At 59.8% G+C, this 22,398-nt stretch overlaps 2 protein-coding genes across 9 annotated transcripts in view; one reads left to right on the top strand and one right to left on the bottom strand.

The window, feature by feature from the left end:
• The window catches only part of TSC2 (TSC complex subunit 2), a 33,097-nt gene extending 16,610 nt beyond the window's left edge, over positions 1 to 16,487 (bottom strand). For 4 of the 8 annotated variants that reach the window (XR_003610581.2, XM_028111501.2, XM_028111498.2 and 1 more), the window contains exons 1-19: positions 16,396 to 16,473; positions 15,785 to 15,951; positions 14,211 to 14,297; positions 12,639 to 12,749; positions 11,615 to 11,759; positions 10,500 to 10,617; positions 9,995 to 10,043; positions 9,478 to 9,603; positions 9,079 to 9,152; positions 8,719 to 8,845; positions 7,900 to 8,043; positions 6,925 to 7,062; positions 6,284 to 6,387; positions 5,837 to 5,918; positions 4,728 to 4,883; positions 4,179 to 4,295; positions 1,572 to 1,694; positions 664 to 770; positions 337 to 487 (exon numbers count right to left, since the gene is read on the bottom strand). Coding sequence is in view for 7 of the 8 variants with exons in the window: in XM_028111501.2 (XP_027967302.1) it covers positions 337 to 487; positions 664 to 770; positions 1,572 to 1,694; positions 4,179 to 4,295; positions 4,728 to 4,883; positions 5,837 to 5,918; positions 6,284 to 6,387; positions 6,925 to 7,062; positions 7,900 to 8,043; positions 8,719 to 8,845; positions 9,079 to 9,152; positions 9,478 to 9,603; positions 9,995 to 10,043; positions 10,500 to 10,617; positions 11,615 to 11,759; positions 12,639 to 12,749; positions 14,211 to 14,297; positions 15,785 to 15,922 (2,097 nt within the window). In the remaining variant the exon portion in view is untranslated. Of the gene's footprint in view, positions 1 to 336; positions 488 to 663; positions 771 to 1,571; positions 1,695 to 4,178; positions 4,296 to 4,727; positions 4,884 to 5,836; positions 5,919 to 6,283; positions 6,388 to 6,924; positions 7,063 to 7,899; positions 8,044 to 8,718; positions 8,846 to 9,078; positions 9,153 to 9,477; positions 9,604 to 9,994; positions 10,044 to 10,499; positions 10,618 to 11,614; positions 11,760 to 12,638; positions 12,750 to 14,210; positions 14,298 to 15,784; positions 15,952 to 16,214; positions 16,333 to 16,395 lie in introns of those variants that run through there. The other 4 variants (XM_028111494.2, XM_028111495.1, XM_028111497.2 and 1 more) reach the window with 4 other exon arrangements.
• A 146-nt stretch (positions 16,488 to 16,633) lies between these two features.
• NTHL1 (nth like DNA glycosylase 1) lies at positions 16,634 to 22,297 on the top strand. The gene is made up of 6 exons (XM_028111465.1): positions 16,634 to 16,766; positions 17,761 to 17,999; positions 18,739 to 18,909; positions 19,752 to 19,911; positions 21,898 to 22,003; positions 22,075 to 22,297. The coding sequence occupies exons 1-6, from the start codon at positions 16,652 to 16,654 to the stop codon at positions 22,205 to 22,207; spliced, it is 924 nt and encodes a 307-aa protein (XP_027967266.1). The 5' UTR covers positions 16,634 to 16,651; the 3' UTR covers positions 22,208 to 22,297.
• The last annotated feature ends 101 nt before the right edge of the window (positions 22,298 to 22,398 follow it).

Here is a 22,398-nt window from a genome sequence, read left to right as displayed (position 1 = left end):
AACTCTCCTGCCTTTCAGGGCCTCACCTGGCCCTCCAGGTGCCCCCAACCAGAGGTGACTCCACCACCCTGGTCGCACACAGCCCGTCTCTGCCTCCACCTGATGCACGTCATCCAATGACTTGTTATCTGTCTACACACCTTCATCTTACACCAAAGCCACCTCCCAGAGGCAGGAACACGTCCTCAGCTCTATGCCCAGCTCCACATGACGGGCCGAACGCAGCTACAGATGGTTACACACCCGCTGTAAACGTGGGGCGGCAGCGTGCCCCCGAGGTGGCTGACACAAGGACCAGAGCTGTACCCAGCACAGCGGAGGGACCAGCCGGCTCACCTGCTTCAAGCACTGTAGGAGGACGCGGAAGAGCAGGGAGTAGGGCAGAGAGCCGAGCCGCACCGCGGGGCCTACGGGCGCAGAGCCAGGCGGCCCGGTGGGAGGCGACAGGGGGCCGCTGGCCTTCTTCTCCGGGCCCCTCTCCGGCTCCCTGCGGAAGCAGGCGGGACAAGCACTGAGGCCGCAGGTAGGAACCGGCGTGGGCACCCCGGCCGCCCCACACTGCCATCGGTGGGCTGCGGGACGTCCCTCGGACCCACGGGCATCCCCGGGGCAGGGAAGGGCTAGCTCCCCGGCCTGGAGCTGGGGGGCACGGCTGACACGCACATGGCGTCACAGACGCAGTAAGGGCTGAACCTCACGGCCCCATCCTTGCTGGGCAGGCCGAGGCGGTGCAGTGAGTCGGCCCTCAGCAGCAGCAGGAAGTCGAAGGCCTGTGGGGAGAAAGAGAGGTCCAGCGAAGCGGGGCCAACGCCAGGACACCGCCGGGCCAACGCCGGGCCCATCCACTCACATGCCAGCCTCTCTGGGAAAGGCCATGCCCACTAACAGCACACACATCCCAACTGCACCGCGTCTGCGGCAGCGCGGGTGGTACCACACAGCCATTTCCGGCCTCCAACCGCAGCGCCCAGGGCCTGCCCCCAGGACACAGGGGGAGCGCGGCCGCACCGCGCGCCACAGCCCCGAGGCCCAGAAAACACAACTGTGCTCAGGCCCCCAGCACATCCTCCAATGAACGACAGGTCACTTAACGAGGCTGCGCAAATGATGGGACGGCTGCCCCACTGCGCAGAGGTTCTGGAAGGGCCTGAGACTTCCGTCCCAGTGACCTCCGCTCAGCCTGGTGCCAACATCTATGATGGCAGCTGCGGGCCGGTGTTCTGCCCCACGTGGCCTTGCCCCACCACTGACAGACCGCGGCCCCAGGGCTGACAGGGGCTGCATCTCCTAAAAGTGATGGAATCCCATCTCTGCCCAGGCCCAGGGCCACCGCCTCGCTCAGCCCGGCGCACAGAGGCCTGAGGACGAGGACGCAGACAAGGGGAAGGGCAACAGGTCCTGGCAAGGCTGCAGCCACAGCCGGTGCTGAGGACGGAATCCTGGGCCCCCTGCCACCTCCCCAGCCTGGGGTCCCTGCAGGCACTACCAGGCCCCCAGGAAGCGGGCCACGGCCAGCCCTGAGCTGCAGCTGGTGCACCCAGAGCCATGGACGGCCACCGGCCCTGTCGTACCTGCAGCCGGATGCTGCTTGCGATGGGTAGGGTGTAGTCGCGCCTGTAATGCAGCTCCATGTGGCTGACGAGCGTCTCGTACACACGCACCGCGTGGCTGGCAGGCAAGGCGTACAGCTTGGTCTGCAGAGACAGCGTGCTGGTCACTCGGGGGCAGGAGGCTGAAAGGCAGCCAGGGAGCCAGTGGCCCGGTGCCCAGGAGAGGGACAGGACGAGCTCTCCGCAGTGACCAGACAACGCACAAAGCCTTCAGGCTGCTAACTCCACTCCCGGGACTTCATCCCGTGGACACTCCCACACGTGCACTCTCTCAGTTATGGCAAAAAATCAAAAACAACATGATCATGTCAGTAGCAGGAAATCCACTAATAAATCTCGGCAACATGTGCAACGGGGACCCGTGAGCCAAAAGCACATTCTCCTGCCACCTGCAGAGCAGGACAGACCAGGGGTGAGCAAGGCCCCACGGGCTCCAGGGTGTGATCCAGGCCTGTCATCCCCACAGCGAGCCCCCTCCCTGCCCCACCTCCCCAAGAGGTGAGCCTGGGAGAGGCCAGGTAAGACCTTGGTGTGGGGGGCGCCACGGGGTGGCATGGGCTGGCCAGGAGCTGGGGGTCCAGCTGCAGCCAGAGGAACCCTCCATGGTTTGTGGTACTCTTGAGGAGAGCAGTGGGGCCTTAAAACATGGCTCACTGCTATTCTTTATCAAGAAAAATTAACAAAAAAACAAGAGGGGGAGGGGGGAGTTGGACACAATGCTCAGGCCAATTCAGAAAGCACTGCAGGGACAGCTACAGCCCACCTTGCCTGTTCTGGCAGGAAAGACAGATGCAGTCTAAGTCTTTGCTATGTTCACGCGACTTGCATGTCTTGCATGGATGCAGATTACTTTTTAAACGAGAACCGCCTGACCCAGGACTTCGCCTCAGCTAACCAACAGTGTGGTACTGTGGCCCCGGTCTGCAGGGCTGGAGTTCCAAGTGAGGGCAACGGACCACCTTCCCAGCTTCTCAGAGGCAGGAGTCTGGGCTCGCTCAGGCCGGCGCACTCCCTCACCCACCAGAGATCTAAAGGGGGCCGGGCTCCCATGACAGGAGGCCACGGAGGTGACGGAAGGCCATGGAGGTGCCAGCCAGCTTTCTGCAAACACTTCAAACTTCTGCACCAGGGAATAACCATCCCATGTAAGCGTTAGGGGACACTGTGTGAACGAGAAGCATTTGAGGCCAGTGATTCAAATACCACATTTTACGTAATACTGATGCTGGCCTGTGAGCTTGAGTGACGCTGACGCAGAGAGTCAGTGACAGGCCCAGCGGCCAGCAGCAGAGCCCAGGCGGAGGCCGGCTGGGGGCGTGGAGGGGCCGTGAAGGGGCCCGAGTGGGCCTGAGAGCACGGGAGGCCGGCCGCGGCACAGGGGGGGCGAGCACCAACCCCTGACAACAAACTCATCCACGACACACAAAGTCCTCTCACAACTCAGTAAAAAGACAAATGATCCCGTTAAAAAACAAGCAGAGGATCCGAACAGACGTTTCCCCAAAGGAGATATACAAATGGCCAACGGGCACCGGAGGAGGTGCTCATCCTCCTCACGAGGGGCATGCGAACCAGACCGCAGTAAGTGGCACTTTACGCACAGCAGCCTGGCTACGCCCCAGAGAAGCACAAGTTCCGCATGCTAGGGAGGATGTGGGGAAAGGGCAGCCTCAAGCACTGCTCCCGGCGATGGAGTGGCCCCTGTGGAAGACATTCTGGCCGCTCCGTGAATGATTATGCCCAGGGTCGCCATCCAAGCCGTTAAGTCCACTCACAGGCATGCACCCAAGAGAAGTGAAAACCCCTCTACACACACACTGGTGCACGGACGTTCACCATGGCGGGATTCACAGTGGCTCAAAGGTGGAGCCACCCAGTGTCCATCAGCACAGGAACCGATAAGCCAAGACGGCAAATCCACACGAGGGACGACGAGCCATCCGAGCGAAGCACTGAGCTCTGCTACCACAGCCAGGTGAGCCTTGAGACGCTCAGAGCCGCACACTGCACAAGTCCATCGTTATGAAATGTCCAGAACAGGCAGATCCACGAGAGACACAGTGGACTGGTGGTTGCCAGGGGCCAGGGTGTTGAGGGGGAATGGGGAGGGACTGCTAATGGATGTGGAGTCCCTTCTGGGGAATGAAGACGTTCTAAAGTTGCAGTGATGCAGCGATGACCACACAAGTCTGTGGAGATACTGGAAAATCCACTGGATTACACGCTTGAAGTGCATCAATTCTATGGTACGTGACTCTCTCTCTCAACAAAGCTGTTAAAATCACCCCGCAACCACAGGGCCAAAACGGATGGCAGGCCTCCCCACCTCGGCAGTGGTGGTGAGAACTGGTGGGGGGGAGGGGGGGGACAGCCCTAGCTTGGGGGCATCTCTGGACTGGCCCTGCAGCCCCATGAGCCCCCTGCGCTGTGACAAGGAGTCTGGGTCACACCAGGGTGCCATCTGCGACCCTCAAGGACTGCCCTGGTCTCCCCAGAGACATGTCCCTGCAGAGCAGCGTTTCAAGAGGCGGCTGGTTGGCGTGCCCTCCCAGAAGAGCAGAGGCCCACCTGAAGGATGACCAGGAGCCCCAAGACGGCGGTCTTCACATCCTCTAAGGAGGCTGAGTACGCCGCCACATCTCTCTCCTCCAGCTCAGGGGGTGGAGAAAGGGAGCGGGCAATCACCTTTAGAAAGAAAATGTGGATTCAGCTCCCCGGCTTGGGGCTCCCTCCAGCGGAACTGGTCAGACCCAATACTTTCTCCTCTATTTCTCAAAAGCTGCATTTTACACAGCTGAGGAACAGTTCAGAAAGTGAGCTGTATTTCACAGTTAAGAGAAAAACATGCTGGCTATGCAGAAGGACAATGCGCCTGAGCCCCAGTGCCCAGCCCAGCTCCCCGTGGGGCAGGGCCACAGGTGTCTCCCAGGACCCACCGCAGCGCCAGCCCCGCCACATCCCCGCTGGGAGGGGAGCCCTGCCTGAAACGCAGCCCATCGCTCTGCGGAGAACGGGGACAGAAGGTCCAGGGGCCAGTGCTGCTGTGGGGCTTGGCCACAAACTGAGGTCCCTCTGGCAGCCCAGGTTCCCGGAGCCCCGGGCTTGAGTGGCCCTCACCTTTTCCACAATGTCCAGCAGGCTGTTGAAGTGGTGGGTATGACAGCCTTCGGCCAGGTCCACCAGCAACTGGGTGGCCAGTTTCCGGACTTGGGGGTCTTTGTCCTCAGGGACGTGGGAGAGCTGGGAGATGACCACTGAGCTGATCAGCTCCTCCTGTGGCAGCACAAGTTGGGGGAGGTGAGCCACGTGGGGCAGGGATGTGGCAGCACCTGAGGGGCGCTCTGCACAGCCCCTCAGGGGCCTGGGCCCACAGGGCCAGGCATGATGCAGCAATGAGTGTCCTGGCTAGCTCCTGCCCATTCGATGTCACGGTGGTGGGCCCCCGTGTACATGCGCCTGAGGTAGGAAGACCCTGTCCCTGACATCACGGGGTCCGCTGTGTTGGATAGTGTGACGACAGTTTTCAGAGGCAGGTACAAAGCACCATGGCAGCAGAGAGCAGGATGAGATCGACCCTGACATGAGGAAGCTGAGAACCCAGAGGGGCTTCCTGGAAGAGGCAGCACTGGATTCCAAGGGACAGAGATACAGAAAAAAGGAAGGCTAAGAGGGAAGGAGTGGGCAGACCGGTGCTGGGAACACCAGAAACGCTGGTGAGGCTGCCCTGAAGAAGCCACACAGAGCCTGAAGTGCAGCTCCTAGGGGAATAGGCATGCGAGCAAGGGACATGCAAACGTGTCTGAAGGATGGACTTTGGCCACAGACCAAGTAAAGGACAGACCGAAGGGAAAGAACCAGCAGTAGAGAGGAAGGCAAGACATGGAACCACACTGGTCGGGCTGGGACTGGAGAGTATGAGCACAAAAACTAAAGAAAACTTCCCTACAGGAGACTCTGCTCAGAACTTTTGTTCTAGGTCCTGAGCAGGCCCGCGATGCCTGAGGGCAGCCCTGCGACACTAGGCCCAGCATAGGCCTGGCGGGAGGCAGGAATGAACATCCAAGCGCACAAACGGGGTAAACCAGGCCTGTTAAGAAAGGCTGCCACAGAAGAGCACCTGTTGGACCCCAAGTCCAGGGCAGACCCAGGAGGCTCGCAGAGATCCCACCCCTCTAGCCCACTGACCCCAGGGCATCCCCCCCAACACCCCCCAACAGGACTCACACCTCATAGAACTGCCTGTTGATGAGCAGCACGAAGGACAGGACATCCAGCACCTTGATGCGAACGGCACTGCGGGATTCATTCCTGGGGGTGGGGCACACCTGCTGGGGCCGGGGTAGGGGGCACCAGGCCCCAGCTCACCCCACACCCTGCGCCCCAGGCCCATACGCCTCTGCGGCAGGGGAGAGCCACTGTGGACTCCGCCCTCATGGGGCCTGGCTTGCCAACATCCAGACCAAACACGGGGCGACAGGGCAGAGCGCTCAGCCCTCAGAGCAGCGTCTTTCTAGACGACCACTCCACAGGAGCAAGCACACGCAGGTGCTTCAGAGGACTCTGTCTTACCGGAAGACTAACCTGCTCTCACTCCTTCCAAGAATGAGAAAGGAAAACCCTGACAGGACCGAGCCCGGGCTCCAGGGCCAGGCTGGCCTCCGAAGGCTCCCTACCTGAAGAATCTCTCCATCAGCAACTGCAGGTTGTGAATCCAGCCGTCCTTCGCCGGATGGATTGACTGTGCCCTGTAGGTTATTAAGTTTAAGAGGGAGGACTCCTGTGGAAGAAGAAGCCTGGCATTAATGAGCTGCTCTGCCCCGAGGAGGTTTTCCTACACTCATGGCCGGCCGGTTGCTGGCCCCGGTGTGGGGGGTCCGCTTACAAATGCCAGCCTCCTCCCTAGGTGGGCACTAACAAAGGCACTAACCACAGTGGTGAGAATTCACTTAAAAACCCACACAAAAGCCTCGGCATCAGGCTGTGGGTTTCTGGCACGAGTGCTTCCTGCTGCCCGGTGCACAGATGCACCAAGTACCAAACCTCCACGGAGCCGGCCAGCACCTTCCTCTGCACAGGTGGGAGGAAGCTGACCGCTAGGCTAGCACCACATTTAACCGTCCCACACGCAGTCAGCCTGCTGACGCCCCAGCAGACTTCCTGGGAAAGCAGGAGCCTGCCGGCCAGCCCTTCAATTCAAACGCACGCAGAGCCATTTCAGCCGCGGTGTCCCACCTCTCCCCCAGCAGCCTGACCTCAACCACCCTCTTGCCCGAGAGCCAAAGGCCCCGCCAAGTTGGGAGAGAAGCAGTCTTACAGGCCTCTGGTCTGCGCATCGCTCAACCAGCTCAAAGTATCTCTCCTGAGAGCCGTGGAACTCGTTCTGGTCACACAGCTCTTCCACTGTGGTCAGCAGGTCGTGGACGATAGCTCTGAGCTCTGGGCTGTCCAGGCTCTGCAACACAAAGGTGCAGTTACGGACGGGTGACTTCAGCTCCCCTCAAGGACTCGGCCTCAGAGTCCTAAGCTCCAGCGAGTTGCATGCAGACACCCCCTCAGGTCTTCCCACTGGGACACAGGGGGCAGCTGGGCCCTTCTTGCTCATTTGGGGAGTGAGGGCCCCAGGAATTCCTGCTCTGCCCACCCAGCAGGCCTTAAAGGGATCGACTCTGAGAATGTTCATGTGTCCCCAAGGCTCAAACATCTCCCAGAGGCCCCAGGGCTGTGGCCTCCCAGCCTGCCACTCCAGGGTGAAGCAGGGCCTGGCTAGCTGGTCGGTGACAGCGGTTGGTCCGGCAGCCAGGCCCTGAGGAACAACAGTCCAGTCCTCAGTCCACTAGCCTGGCCACGCACATCCCCAAGCATGGGCCCCAGTCCCTGGGCCCTGCCCCCACCCCGCCCCCAGGGAGGCCCCAGCCCCAAGCCCATGCTAGACACTGCAGTCCCTGCACTGCACCATGTCCTCCCCTCCCCACCCCGTTAGTACTTCAGCCAAAGTTGTGGCAAAGTGGGCACCATCCCATTACCCTTACGGCCTCAAGTGACACCAACCCCACCCCTCGCCCACCTGCGTTCCCAAAGCACAGAGCAGCGTCAAAGCCAGCCACCTTCAGTGGGCAAGAGTGCAAGGAGCTGTCTGAGCACGTGGTGGGGCAGGCACGGAGGGAGAGCGCTCCTCACCGGGAGATGAGCCGCAGGCCCCCAGCCGCCCCGGCAAGGGCCCCATGGCCTGCCAGCCCACCATCCCAGTGCCCCCCACCCCCTGGTGCCCACGGCCTTCTGGCCACCTCACCTGGAGCTGCTGAAGCAGGCGCTCCATGATGTTCAGCAGGATGTCCCACGCCACAGCCTGGAGCTCCCTGCGGTACTTCTTGATGAGTCTGGTTATAGAAAGCACGATTTCGTAGGACACCACCTCGTTTGGACAGGTCATGGCCTGGAACAAGAGACCCAGGGAACACACAGTGGTCAGCTGCTTCCTGCTCCTGCCCGGCAAGCCCCCCGTCCCATGGCCCTTAGGACCGCCTCTCCCGGACCTGCTCCCCACACGTCTCTCACAGGCCACAGAAGTCTCTCAGGAGCCCAGAAACAGTCTTTCTACCGCGGCTCCAAAGGGCTGGACTCAGCCAGACCACTCACTGCCAATCCTGGGCCACTGGCTCACCAGCCTACAGACCCAGAGTGCTACCCCTGCAAACCAAGAGCACCGCCCAAAAAGCGGGTCGTGGCAGGAGGGACCAGGCCCGGGACACTGTGCAGCATAGAGCCCGGACCCGGCTCACAGGGTGCCCTGCCCACAGTGTGAGAACGTGCACAGCAAGTGCCCTGAACGCCGGCGGGCACCACCGACACAGAAGCTACATCTTGGGCCTCGCTCTAGAGCAAGAACAAGACCAGCGCTTGACGAGATAAAACCGTCACGTTGGGGAATCTGAAGTAGTTCTGATGCTTATCTATAGGAGGTGAAATCCGTAAGACAGAACCCCCACTTAAAAATAAAACCTTCCAAGGGTCCTAAACCTCATGGTCTCCAAGATGCAAAGCAAGTGACCAAAAGCCACGCCCCGTCCCCGCCCCCCCCCCAGCTTCTATGGTGCACAAACCAAGTCACCTCATAAAACGATGGCAGCACGGACGTCGGGGAGTTCTTGAGGGAGTAGAGTCGGTGCGCTCCCCAGAGCGCCATGCCCACAAAGAACACAGCCCCTCTCAGCAGTGGGGCATCTTCCATGTAGGCTCTGGAACAATCCGCAGGAAGACCACGTGTCAGGGGAGCCCATGCCGCCTCCCCCAAGCTCCCTGCTCTTATAGGGCAGGCACACAGGATGTAAGCTCTAGCTCTAGCACAAGCTTCTGAAACAGCCACCCCAAAGGGACAGAAATGCTCTCAGCCCCCCGGAGAAGGCTTTGTGGCAGCTGACCCAAGCCACCTGGCCCGCCCGGGGCCACCCCAGGCCCGGCGCACACTCGCCTGTCCTCCATGATACGACACATGTTGTAGATGGCACTGTGGCCCAGGTGGGTGCCCAGGAGGTTACGCATCAGCTGGGAAACAGAACGCACCGCCATCAGAGATGGGCAGAAAGAAGCCCCAGACCCCGGGGTCCAGCCTCGCACAGCCACCGCTCTGAAGCCCTCCGCATCCAGCCGCTTCTCTGCCCCCTCCTCCCAAACACAGAGGCTGTAGAATTTTCAAAATGCTACTAAAACCCTGGCCTCAGCTCAGCCGCCTGGGAAAATGTTACTGGATTCCCCTCAACAGGGCAGATGGCCATTTCCTGAACACAGCATGGCCCTTGTCCTGTCCACGTGCCTAGCTTTTAACTTCATCCAGGGAAGAACTCTCCAAAACAACAGTTCAGACCCCCACCTTCCAGCAAGGCTCACAAAGCTCCTTGACATTGATGGTACGGCAGAGGGTGACAATGAACAGGGGGAGGCTCTCAGCCGGCAGGCAGTTGTAACAGACCACGGCATCCAGCACCTGCAGGGAGACCTGGGGGGAGGGGGGGGGTCACGCTGGCCCTGCCCTGCCTCCCGCCCGCAGGGAGGTGACCCCCTAGCCTCCTTCCCACCCTCCTTTGGCCAGTGACTGCCGCCCCTCCCCACTGCCAAAGCAACCTTCCTTAGAACAGCAAGAGCGAGTGAGCATCACCGTCACTGTGGGTCCCCATCCTGAACTACTGCCCCACGACGGAGATCATCCAACCAACCACCCTTACTGCAGAGTCCTGAGCACCAGAGAGGCCAAGCAGCCAGCCCAGGGCCACACAACCAGTGAGGGGCAGTGCAGGGCCTGAACCCAGAGCCGGGGTCTCAAGTGCTCCACCACCCAGCCTGCCCAGGAGGGTGAGAGGAACCAACCCTGGGGAGGACCAGCTACAAACCTCTATGTCCACGGACGACACGGTCTGGACGCACAACAGGCAGATCATGCTGTTGGAGGAAGCGAAAAGTCAGTGGAAGGATGTTTCTCAGAGACTGCGTGGCTCCATCTCACTTTCTGGTGACTCTACAAGTCAGTTAAATCAAGAACTTGACTCTCTGAGGGCTCCACTCACCCACAGACAAGCAGGTGCCTGCCCTGGGCCAACCACTGCTCAGCGCTGGCTGGAAAGCACCAGCAAGACCCAGCCCCTGCCCTCATGGCTCCCAGAGTATGTGAACAATCAACAACAAAAATGACTATACAAAAACCTCAGCTAACGTAGCCCGGCTGGTAAAGAGAAAACGCTATCATTCTATGAACGTTAAGCAGAGGGCGGCTGCGCTGCTCCCAGCAGCTCCGATTGTTTGCTGATTCCAGCAGCTTTAGTCACACTGCAGAGCTACACGCAGCACTCAAAGGCGACAGGACTACGATCAGAGGGATGTTATTGGAAGTCTTCTTACTGGACCATTGATGCAATATATTCATCCAGGTAGCAGCTGTTGAACTTGACCAAGTTCACAAGCACCAGGAGGAATTCTGAGGATAGGCCGATGTCCATCCACTGCAGGACAAACCCAGCTGAGGAGGAAGAGGAGGAGGGCGATGTACTGCCTACTCACCTCCTCCCCGGGAAAACACCCGGTCCCTTCTGCTGCCGTCAGCCATGTCACCAGCCCCACGCAACAGCAGACCATGTGCAGGCCGACGGAGGCTCGGCTGGAGCCCCAGCAGGTCAGCTCAGCTCAGACTCTGAAATTTACCAGCCCCCAGGAAGCACTGAGGGGGTCCCGGCTGAGGGGCAGCAGCAGGCTTTGTGCGTTGGATGCTCGGAGCCTGGGCCCCCGAGGCTGGGCTGTGCAAGCATCACTGGGCACGTTTCTAGGAGGCAGATTCCTGGCCCTCTAACCCCTCCCTGAGACTCTCTCAACAGGGACAAAAGCCACGCTTGGCCGTTGGCCAAATCACCTTAGAAAACCTGAGCATGGCCGCCAGTCGGCACCTGTCCTGGAGACAGCTGAAGCCCATCTCTGGGCCCCAGTCAGACTGACTTCCTCCTCTTTCCTCTTCTCCTCACAGCGGTGACATGAAACCTCAAGACCCACAGAAAGTCACCCCATCAGGACAACAGAGAGGAAGGCCAGCCAAGGGGAGGGCTAGGAGGTCAGGTCCAGGGCACAGAGAGACCCAAGAAGAAGACATGACGAGGCAGCCCCAGCTCCCAGAAACCTCAGGGTACCCTGGATAAAATACAGGCTGATGCCTGGGTCAGCAGCACACTCCCCCTACAACAGAACTCGGACCACCTCCTGCCCACCTAGTAGGCCTCACTCCCCAGGGACTCTGAGCCAGCAGGTCTGGAGAGAAGCCCAGGACTGTCCATCTCTAACAAGCTCCCCAGGAGACCATTGGCTGCTCCAGGCTGCACCCTGGCAAGCAGAACCTCGTGGTGCCGCGCCCTCTGCAGGCCATCCCTGTAAACTGCAGCACCCCCTCTGCACCTCAGCAGCCTTCTGACATCCGGGGTTCAATAGGATCCCCCAGGCCAGAGAAACCCTACAGCCACTGTGGCACCCACCCAGTTCTTCTTCCAAGTAGGTGATGTGTCTCCCATTGTCCGTGAGGGCCTTGAACACTTCCAGTCTCTCGTGGAGGTCTTCATTAGAGGGGTAATCCTTTATGACCTTGAAGAAGAGGGCCCTGAGAACACCCAACCGGTCCCCCTGAAGATAGAAGCACACGCTCAGCAGTCCTGCCAGGACCCCGCCAGTGGAATTTCCCACACAGCCATACACAGTCCAAGTACAGGGGGCTCTACAACTCCCGACCCTGGGACCCTTTCTATCCTTCCCACAGGCACTGGCTGTAAACGACAAACTGGGCACGTCGGAGTGGCTCCAGATAAGGTGTGTGCGTGTGCACTCGTGTGCACAGCACCTACTGTGTAGGAGCTCTGGGTACGGCAGTGAACACACAGCAGGGGATAACGCAGTTCCAGCCCTCCTGGGGCTTGTGGCCAAGAAGAGACACGCTTGTGCCCGCACGTGACAAAAATGGTCTGACTACTCTGCGAGGCGACAGGCCTCTCTACACAGCAGGGGTGTGGAGGGCTGGAGGAAATACACAAGACGGAAGGGAGCCTTCCAGGAAGAAATGCAGAGGCAGCCTGCGGTTCTAGGAAAGGCTCAGAGCAGCATGGCCACAGCCTGGAGCACAGTGAGCCATGGACAGAGGCCCAGGCCCAGGCCAGGGGCATGAGGGCATCAGGAGGCCACCCGTCTCTCATGGTGGGCACATCCCCGTCATTTTGCATGAACGGCTTCATCGACATCCCAAAACATTCCAGAGAAGGCAGGAAAAACAGCCATCCCCATTCTGAGGGAAAGGAGGTGGAGGCCCAGGGACTTGCCCGGGGTCCCCTGGGTTCAAGAGGCTGGGGTGCCCACTAAGGCAGTCGAGCTGCAGAGACCTGGTGCCAGATGCCCTCCCCAAAGACCAGAGTCCACACGTGGCACAGCGGGAGCAGTTCGTGGCCGCCCGACGTCACCCCGCGCCCCGCCCCCAGGCCAGCCCCACCTGCACACAGACCCGCTGCCCCTTACCTGTCCCTGCACGATGGCCTTCAGCAGAGCCAGCACCGCATGCCGGGCCTCCGGGGGCCGCTCCGGGTGCAGCAGGTCCGCCACGGCCTTCCACAGCGCCTCCACGGCATGCTGCCGCCAGCAAGGAGGGACAACAGTTAGGGGGTAGCTGGCCCCCTCCACTCAAGGCTCAGTACCATGAGCAAAGGACAGAGAACAGTTTTTCTGACTTAGAACTCACTCCCCTAAAGCCCACATGTCGTGCACCTGTCACAGTGCACGTGACCCGGAACCTGCCGAGGGGAATGGCTGCAAGCTACTTCAAACCCGCGCGGGTCCTGGCCACAGTCTGGGTGGCAGGGGTTGAGTGGGGAGAGGAGAGCAGCAGGCCAGGGGAGCTGTCCTGGTGCCCCCAGGGATCGGCCAGGAGTCCCCCTTTAGAGTGTGCTCCGACTCCAGTGAAGAAAGCCACTGAAAGAGTCTCAGAACCAGGCGGGCCTGGATCTGCGGCCTGACCCAGAAATCCCATTCCCCTGGCCTCTCTGTACCACATGCCTGCCAAGCCTGTGCTGCCGAGAACGCTGTGGGCTTCTGGAATCTGCCTCCCAGGGTACCTGGGTCCTGTTCCCTGCAGCTACCCAGAATAAATCTCTTGTCACCTTCTCTGCCCCATATTTACTGTCCCGTGCTCCCTTCAATCAGTTTTCAGACCACTCAAACTTTCCTGGACTTAATTCTCTTAAGTCCAGGAAAGTTGGACTAAAACATCCTTTGGATGTTGTCTGACCCACATCCTGACCGTTTCAGGATACTATGGAACTTTCACCTCCTTTATCCTACACACAACACTCCTAGTGACAAAGCCTATGCCACAAGACACAGATCCCGACCCGGGGGACTCTGTCAGCCTCTCAGGGTTATCGGGGTCTATTCAGTCACAGCCCCCGCCCCTGCCCCAAATACCTATGCAGGCAACTTTATGGACGCAGAAACCTATGTTCACGTTTATCCTCAGTAACGTATGGCCTGCATGTTTCAGATGACCTGTGGATATCATGATTGCTCTCCCCTCCCCCTTAGCAAATCCGAATCGGCTTGGTCCACAACTCCTCCCAAGTTGCCCATATAATCTCCGGGCCAAGCTAGAGCAGAGCCCTCATGACAACTTCCCAGTCTGTCCTCGGGATGCCCGAAGAGAGCCTGCAAACATCTGCCCGAAATAAATAGGCTTATGTCTATGACGTTGCTCAATGCCACCAACTAGACACCTCTCCCAAAAAGACACCGGAAATGGCATGCCTTGAGTCACGCGGTTTCCTGATATTCCCTTACCTTTCTTGGGATATGAAAAACCAAGTAAGCATGCGTTTATGCAAGTCACTATTAAAAAGCCTTTCTCGGAACTGCCGGAAAAACCTTAATGCCTTTGCTCCCCCCTCCACGTGTGAGTGACCCCTAAGGGTTATGCTCAGAGCATTTCCAGAAGCTCCCCTAAAAGGGTGCGTAAGTTAGCATTAGTAGTCAGCGTTCAACCCTGCTCCTAGAAAGAGCCAAATCAGACTTCTCAACAGCAACCAACTGAGGCAGACTTACCTCTTCAAATTTCTTCGTTTTTGCAACTTCACAGATCTGCCCTATCACCCGGATGCGATTGTTGATACCACATTCAACACTCAGTTCCTGGCAAGAGAGGAAAGAAGCAAAGGGGCCAGCACTCAGGCAACGGTTCTCCTTAACCGCCAGTCATCACAGACCACACCGAGAATTCCCAGACTGGAGACCTGGCCCGGCTCATTCTGAAATCGGGGACCACGAGAGTTTACGACTCTGTCTCAGGGGGTGAGAACAGACTACTTCTCTTTTTCATGACGTTTTGTTTTGTTGAAATAAAATTCACATACCAAAATTAGCTGTTTGAACAATTTAAAACTATACAGTTTAGCTTTTAGTATATTCACGAAGCTTGCAACCACCTCCACTGACTCCCGAATATATTCATCCCCTAAAAGGACAACTTCACACCCATTAGCAGTCACCCCCCATCCCCTCAGGCCCCGACAAATGCTGATCGACTTTCTGTCTCTAGGGATTCACCTATTCTGGACATTTCATAGAAATGGAATCACACATTATGTGGGGGCCTTTGTGTCTGGCTTCTTCCACTTAACATGTTTTCAGTGTTCATCCACATTACGGCATGTGTCAATACTGCATGCCTTGGGCGCCTGGCTGGCTCAGTTGTTAAGCATCTGCCTTCGGCTCAGGTCATGATCCCAGGGTCCTGGGATCGAGCCCCACATCGGGCTCCCTGCTTGGCGGGAAGTCTGCTTCTCCCTCTCCCACTCCCCCTGCTGTGTTCCTTCTCTCACTGTCTCTCTCTCTCTCTGTCGAATAAATAAATAAAATCTAAAAACAAAAACATTCTTTCTAAAAAAAAAATTCTGCATGCCTTTTTTTGCCAAGCAATACTCCATTGTACGAATGTCATCACATTTTGTTTATCTGTTCACCAGCTAACGAATATTTTGGTTGTTTCTGAATGGGAAACCTCAGGAGTGCAGAAACTCAGCATTTAAAAAACACGGTGCCAGGGGGCGCCTAGGTGGCTCAGTTGGTTAAGCGTCTGCCTTCAGCTCACGTCGTGATCCCAGGTCCTGAGATCGAGCCCTGCATCGGGCTCCCTGCTCTGCAGGAAGCCTGCTTCTCCCTCTCCTACTCCCCTTGCTTGTGTTCCCTCTCTCGCTGTGTCTCTCTCTGTCAAATAAATGAATAAAATCTTTAAAAACAAAACAAAAAAACATGGTGCCAGGACGTGGTAGGGGGACTCAAATACACACCGGAAAACAAAGACCCGCTTGTTCCAGAAACTCACAAATTACCAGGTTAACACCTGGCTATAACCCTAATCACCTGTGGAAACCAAGCACGGCGTTTCAGCCATGGCTAGTAAAGTAGGTTCTCCTGCATCGACATCCTAGTACTACCTCAAGTGTGCTAGACGCAGTCCCCAAGGTCCTGACTTCCTGCACCTCGGAAGGAAAGATGTACAGGCTTCCACAGCACTGGGGACAGCAGTCCCACCTCCCACAGAACCTGGTGACAGACGGAACCCAGCCTGCCCTGCACCTCCTAACAGCCTAGCAGGGCAGGCAGGGCAGCTCACTCACTCTCAGGATGTCCGCCGTGATGATAAACTCCGTCTGTTTGCCCTCTGCAGACCTGGGGTTTGGCCTCGGGGTTCCCAGTCCCAAGAGAATCCTGAACTTCTCCTTCAAGCCTGAATCTTTGCTTGTTGGCTTGGCCATGATGGGCAGGGACACAGCAGAGGCCGCTTCTGCGCCAAGAAAACAGGCGGAGAGCTCAGGACAGCTCCCCCGCACCTGCCCCGCTGCCGACCTCTGGCCGCCCGCCCGGGAAGCCTAGACCTCGCGTGGGCACGACCCTGCCACAGCTCCCGGGAGGAACTCAAGCACAGCCTGGCGGTCCCGGCCAGCATCGGGCACCGGGTGAGGGAGGGGAACCGACGCTTGCCCTCCCTCTCCTCCCCGACGTGGGGGAGGCCTGTCCCGGACTCCGGAAGCTGGGGGCCCCTCGCACCCGCTCCGTCTTAAAAGCCAGGACTGCTCGAGCGGCTCCAGGCCGAAGGCCGGGGACGTGACACTGCGGGGTCCGCCTCCGCCGCCTCTGCGCCGAACAGTACCTCCCCTCTCCCCGGCGCGGCCGAGCCACACGGTGGACCGGGGCGGCGTCGGCGGTCGGGGGCCCGCGAGCCACTCACCCCATGCCGCGCCAGCCGCGCGGCCGGGCCGTCCCCGCGCGAAGAAGGGGAACGCAACCCCGGCCCCCCCAACCCCCGAGGCGCCGCCGGAAGCTTGGTCAGCACTTCCGGCAGCGGACAGGGCCCGAGCGCCGTCGCCGAGCTTGCTGGGAGTGGTAGTTCCCGGCCGCTCTCGGCGGAACGCTCTCGGCGGAAAGTCGAGTCACATGACGGGGCCGCGGGGGCCGCCGGGATCTGTAGTGCGCAGGACTCTGGCATGAGCATGGCGAGCGTCAGGATGGTGACCCGAAGCCGGAGCCAGGGCCCGGGGGCCGGGCCGCGGGGGGGTGGGGAGGAGGCCGCGCCGTTCCGGAGGGGAGAGGCGGCTGCAGGTAGCCCGGCGCCCGGACCGGGGCATGGAGAGAGAGAGGAGGGAAGAAGCCTGCAAGGGGCCGGGGGCAGGGATTCCGAGTCGCCCCCACGTGGGGCTCTCCCACCCTGCTCCCTGTTCCCAGGACGCAGGGGCAGGGGTCCATAGGGACTGAGTTCCGGCCCTCGCACCTCCCCCACCCTCGTCCTGAACAAGAAAGTTCTCCGCGTCCCGGTAGCCTGTCCGGGGATACTCCACTTGGGCCAGGCTTTCTGTGGGCACACCAGCCTTGTCCTCCTGGCTGCTTCTCTCTCAGAGAGACCAGGTGCCGAGGACACGCCCAGCCAGAAGTCCTCTTCCCCTGCTGGAGGGTGCCTCTGAGAGGAAACGGGAAAGGGCGTTGTCTTCGTTCTGTTTATTCTGCGGGCGTTAAGGACCTAGTGTGTACAGGACTGGCGGAGGGGGGAGGTGAGGGAGACCCACAGGGCCCCTGCAACAGGGCAGCCAGAGAGGGATTCTCCTAGGCACCCAGCGAACGTAGGGGTAGTCCAGACAAGGAGATCCACTATGACAGAGGCATGGCAGGAGGAAATGGGGGCAAGGGGAGTAAGTAGGTAACAATACCAGCTAGGTAGGCAGGACCCTTGATGCTGGGATGGAGTTTGAAGTTTGCCATGAGTATAAGAAAAAGCAAAGAGCAGTTTTAAACAGAAATGACACAGTCTGATTTGGGCCTTAGGAATGTCTCTCTGGGCCCATGTGGAAATGAGATTGGAGGGGCACCATGGTGGAGGCTGTGGGTAGAGTTGTCCTGTAATAACGCAAACTTGGTCAGGAGGGCAGTGGCATGGGGAAAGCTGACCTGCCCCCAGAGCACATGCTGCAGAGGCCAGAGCAGCCCCAGCTGCGGTAGATGATGGATGGTCGTTGAATGAATGATGATGGGTGGTAGCAGGCGGGACAACACCCACGCCCACCCTCACCTGAGGCCCCTGCTGAATGGCACTTCTTTGCAGAAGGAAAGAAAAGCCACAGCCCCACAAAGCGTCAGCGGAAGACACAGAAACTGAGTGTCACCTACGAAGCCTCAGATCATGAGAAAGGAGAAGGCGCCAAACCCCCGGAGGCACCAGGCTGGGAGCCCCGGGACTGGCAGCAGCAGCTGGTGAACATCCGTACCATGAGGAGTGGGAAGGACGCGCCTGTGGACCAGCTGGGGGCTGAGCACTGCTATGACCCCAGTGCACCCCCAAAGGTAGGCACCCCATCTGCCTGGTGACTGCCTTCTGGACAAGAAACTTCCTTCCTCTGTCAGGGCACAGCCTGACCCTGGCAGCTCTTGACTGGCACCCTCACCGGCAGGTGGCACCTCGAGGGGACAGCACCTGGGTCTCAGAGCACAGGGCAGCATCACCTGCTTCACGGCGGCCACTCGGCGGGTCAGGACTGCCTGTGGCTTGGGGCTTCGTGCTCTGTCTTCCACCAGCACAGTCCTGACCTACCAGGGGAGTTTGTAATATTTATTGAGAGAGAAAAAGTTCCTTACACCTCACTGCCTTGGAGCCTGGTTCTTAGACCAGCTTGATTCTAATCCCAACTCCACTACCAGTGACCCGGGTGCACGAACTTCTCGGGGCTTCCGTTTGCTTGTGTGTGAGATGGGCAGGATAATCCACAAGGCAACAGGAATCACAGTAGCAGGCATTGGCTGTCGAGCACCAGGTGTGATTGTAAGTGTTGTGATTGTTTATTTAAGCCTTCCATTAATCTTTGTGAGGCAGGCACTGTTATTGTCCCCATGTTACATATGTGAAAACAAAAGAGGCCCAGGCCGGACCCCTCACACAGTCCGTTGGCCAGAGTGGGTGGGAGGCTGATGTCCCACACGTTGGCCAGGGTAACAGATGGAGGTGGTAAAGGGTTTGGCGGGGGCCCGGCCCACAGTGAGCACCCAGGACCTGCCACTACCCTGGTCCCTGTCACCATGCAAACAGGTGCGGAGGTACCAGGTGCTGCTGTCACTGATGCTCTCCAGCCAAACCAAAGACCAGGTAACAGCAGGTGCCATGCAGCGGCTGCGCGCTCGGGGCCTGACCGTGGACAGCATCCTGCAGACAGATGACAGCACGCTGGGCACGCTCATCTACCCCGTAGGCTTCTGGAGGGTGAGCCCACAGGCCTGGGAAAGACGTCAGGAGGCCAAGGAGAGGCTGTGGGGGTACAGGAGGCTGGGTGGGGCATCTGAGGCCAAAGGGACCTGGATGTGAGTTCGCAGTAGAGCCCCCTGCCCGTCTGACCAGCAAATGGGGCCAGGGCTATGGGCCCTCCCTCCTTGGCCTTTCCTGTTTGCAGCCCACCCCTTCCTTCCTCCACCTCCCCACCCAGCTGACTGGCGCTTCCCTTCCTCCCTGAGGCTGCCCACCCGCCTTTCCCTTTGTTTACTCCAAGCCTCCCTGGAGTGCGTCACCCCCTTCCCTCTGGAGCCCCAACAGGCCCTAGAGCACTGGGTGGCGAGTGGGCGGCTCTGTTGAAGGCAGCCGGGCGGGTGGGGCTGCTTCCCCTTGGCATTGGCGTGGGCTGCAGTTTGTCAAATGGGTTTTAAATAGTCCTCTCTACTCAGGCCCAGAATGGGAGCCACCCAGCTGGCCTGGCGGCTGGCGGGGGAGCCCCAGACTCCAGGCTTCCTTCCTGAAGGTCCAGGTGCTGCTGAGCCCAGCTCCTGGCATGGCTGGCCCTGCCTAACTTACCTGGCCTCTGGGGGAGGGGACCTGAGCTAGACCCCACATACGTCACTGGTCCAGGCCTGCATTGGGCCTCCCTCAGTCTCCCTGCTGCCCGTGGCTCATTCCCACCACTTGGGGGGACAGGGACAAACAGGTGCCTCTGAGTGTGTCTAGGGCAGGTGACAGGCAGCTCTGGACACCTGTGGGTCTCCCTCAGGACTCATCCTCCCAAGTAGGGCTACACCCTCCACCTCCAGGGCTGACCACCCCCCTCCGTCTTTCAGAGCAAGGTCAAGTACATCAAGCAGACCAGTGCCATCCTGCAGCAGCGCTATGGCGGGGACATCCCAGCTTCTGTGGCAGAACTGGTGGCACTGCCGGGCGTTGGGCCCAAGATGGCACACTTGGCCATGGCAGTGGCCTGGGGCACTGTGTCTGGCATCGGTGAGTGGCATACACAGGGAGGGCAGGGCTGGCCACGTCCTGTAGTCTGTGACCCCAGCTCAAGTCCCCTCACCCACAATTTAGCCCAAAGTGTCAGAAAGATGTTTCCCACATTGAGCTAGGCCTGCCCCACCTACAGGTGGGTACTAATGGAAGGAGTTCCAGTTTGCTGAACACCTACCCTGCACTGGGCTCTGTGAGAGGCCCTGGGGATGGATTCAAGGTCTGTGCTAGGCACGAAGAAAGAGGTTGAGCACATAACTCCTTACCTGTGAGGTAGAAACACTCCTGGGGGGCGTGCATGGCACTGTCAGAGCTGGCCCGGTCTGGGGCATGTGGGGAGGCCTCCTAGAAGGAGGTGATAACTCAGCCAAGAGCTGAAGAGTGAGGGGGGCTGACCAGGCTGGGAGGAGAAAGTGCCATCCGGGCAGAAGGAACAACACCGGCATTAGGTGGGGGAGGGGGCCAGTAGAGGAAGGCTCAAGAATGGGCCCATGGGGGAGGCACGGTAAAGGCAGGGGGATGCCAGGGGAGGAGGCGCTGGGGAGAGCCCCTCCTGGAATCCATTTCCTGACATTGGTGGTGTCCGTGAAGTAAGACCCTGGGTTAGGCTGCAGCTGCTTCTTCAGGTCTTTGCCCAGACAGTTGGGGCTTCTGAGAAACCCCCGAGACTGGGGCCTGACCCACAGCCTCTCTGTATGCCCCTACCCTGGTGCTCCTCCGGAACTTCTGCAGGGGGCGGGGAGCGGGGCAGAAATCTCCCTAGCGCTTCCCAGCTCCCAAAGCCTGCTCCCTGGGGTGGGGACCCTTCTTAGCACTGCGCTTGGGCTGAAGGGCCGCTAGGCTAGAGCCCAGCAGCCCCAGAGACCAGCGATGGGCCAGGCAGGGGCTAGGGCCGCCGCCCCTGGTCCTGCAGCGGACAGCCTCTCAGCAGATGCTTGAGCTTATCTGGGCTGCTGTCTTTGCTGCCTGAGTCCCGAGTCACAGGAGGGGTCTGGCACATCTGTGGCGGATGGGCCCACAGCGCAGGGAGCAGGCCTTTTGGAGCAGGAGACATGCTAGGAGGGAGAGTCGGAATGTCACCCTTTCTGGATGTCTGTGGGCCCTGCCTCTCAGGGGCTTCGCCGGGAAGCAGCCTCTCAATTAGAAAGCCAGAGCTGTGGGCTACAGCAGCCAATCCCAGCTCTGCCGTCCCAGCTGGGCGACCACGAGGCAATACGCTCAGCCACTTGGAGCTTTGGCCACCAAGCTGGGAAAGCATGCAGAGGACCTGCCTGCAGGAGGCTCGCATGGTGTGCAGTGGCCCTAGGCTGGGCCTCTGGGGGAGGACCAAGGGTTTGGTCACCTCTGGGGGATAGGCAGTATGATCATTTCTGTGGTACAGGAGAGGAAGCGGAGCCGTGGTGACCCACTAGCATGACCCCTGCACCTGCATGTGCTCCCTGTGCCCATAGGGTGCCCTCCATCAGCATCTGGGGAGGGCCTGAGGCTTTTTCCAGACCATTAGTAGCAGGGGAAGGGAACAGGTGTAGGGCGCAGGTTCTCTTTTGCAAAGCCGAGAGGAGGCAGGAGCTACAGCTTGCAAGGAGAGCAGGTGCCCAGGCCGAGCCTTGGGGTGGCCGGCCCAGGGGAGCCAGGACCGCGGCCCACGGAGAGGACAGCTGCAGCTGGCCTGGCCCCACGCCCTGCTCTGTCCCTGGCCATGCCGTGGTAGGTGCGGGCACTGGGGGCCGTGACCTCCCACTGGCCTGCTGGGCCCAGCCGTGAGTACCCGGCCTGGCACTCACAGCCAGTTCCTGGGCCAGGAGACACCGCTGCCTGCACCCCAGCTAGCAGGCCCTACCCTCTCGCTCAAGCCGCTGACCTGCCCTCCGTGGAAGCCCCGGGGATGGGAGCAGGGGAGACTCAGGCTCCAGGCTTGGGGCTGTGGGCAGGGCCTGGGTCCAGCCAGCACGCCCTGTGATGAGCCGGTCCTGTCTCCCACAGCGGTGGACACGCACGTGCACAGAATCGCCAACAGACTCGGGTGGACCAAGACAGCGACCAAGTCCCCGGAGAAGACTCGTGCGGCGCTGGAAGCCTGGCTGCCCCGGTGCGGCAGGGTGGGGGCTGGGGGGGGGCTGCCCTTGGTCTCCCTCCCCTGCTGACCTCTCACCTTCACAGGGAGCTGTGGAGTGAGATCAACGGACTGTTGGTGGGCTTCGGCCAGCAGACGTGTCTGCCCGTCCACCCGCAATGCCAGGCCTGCCTCAACCGAAGCCTGTGCCCGGCCGCACGCAGCCTCTGCGGGCCGTGAAGCCTCGGCCCGGCCACCGTGCGTTGGCCTACACATGCCTTTGCTGGGGAGCCACGGCCCATTTATAATAAAGCTCGGGAGTTGTTTGCAGTGGGGGTCTGGCGACGTCTTACCCCTGGGGCGTGGGGGCAAGCCGGGAAGCACGTGTGTGAGCGGTGTGTCTGAAGGGGCTACCTGGGAGGCTGAGATGG

Source organism: Eumetopias jubatus, unplaced genomic scaffold, assembly GCF_037043125.1.
Source record: "Eumetopias jubatus isolate StellerSeaLion01/CBP00866 unplaced genomic scaffold, mEumJub1_p1.0 scaffold_12, whole genome shotgun sequence".
Taxonomy (NCBI): Eukaryota; Metazoa; Chordata; class Mammalia; order Carnivora; family Otariidae; genus Eumetopias; species Eumetopias jubatus.
This window is presented reverse-complemented; position numbering and strand designations above follow the sequence as displayed.

What these genes read in the sequence shown, in the direction of transcription:
- NTHL1 (XM_028111465.1), top strand. Translation starts at nt 16,652, where the DNA reads ATGAGCATGGCGAGCGTCAGGATGGTGACCCGAAGCCGGAGCCAGGGC. An exon ending in GAGGGGAGAGGCGGCTGCAG is followed by an intron (nt 16,767 to 17,760) that starts GTAGCCCGGCGC and finishes ACTTCTTTGCAG; the next exon opens with AAGGAAAGAAAAGCCACAGC. An exon ending in CTGGAAGCCTGGCTGCCCCG is followed by an intron (nt 22,004 to 22,074) that starts GTGCGGCAGGGT and finishes TCACCTTCACAG; the next exon opens with GGAGCTGTGGAGTGAGATCA.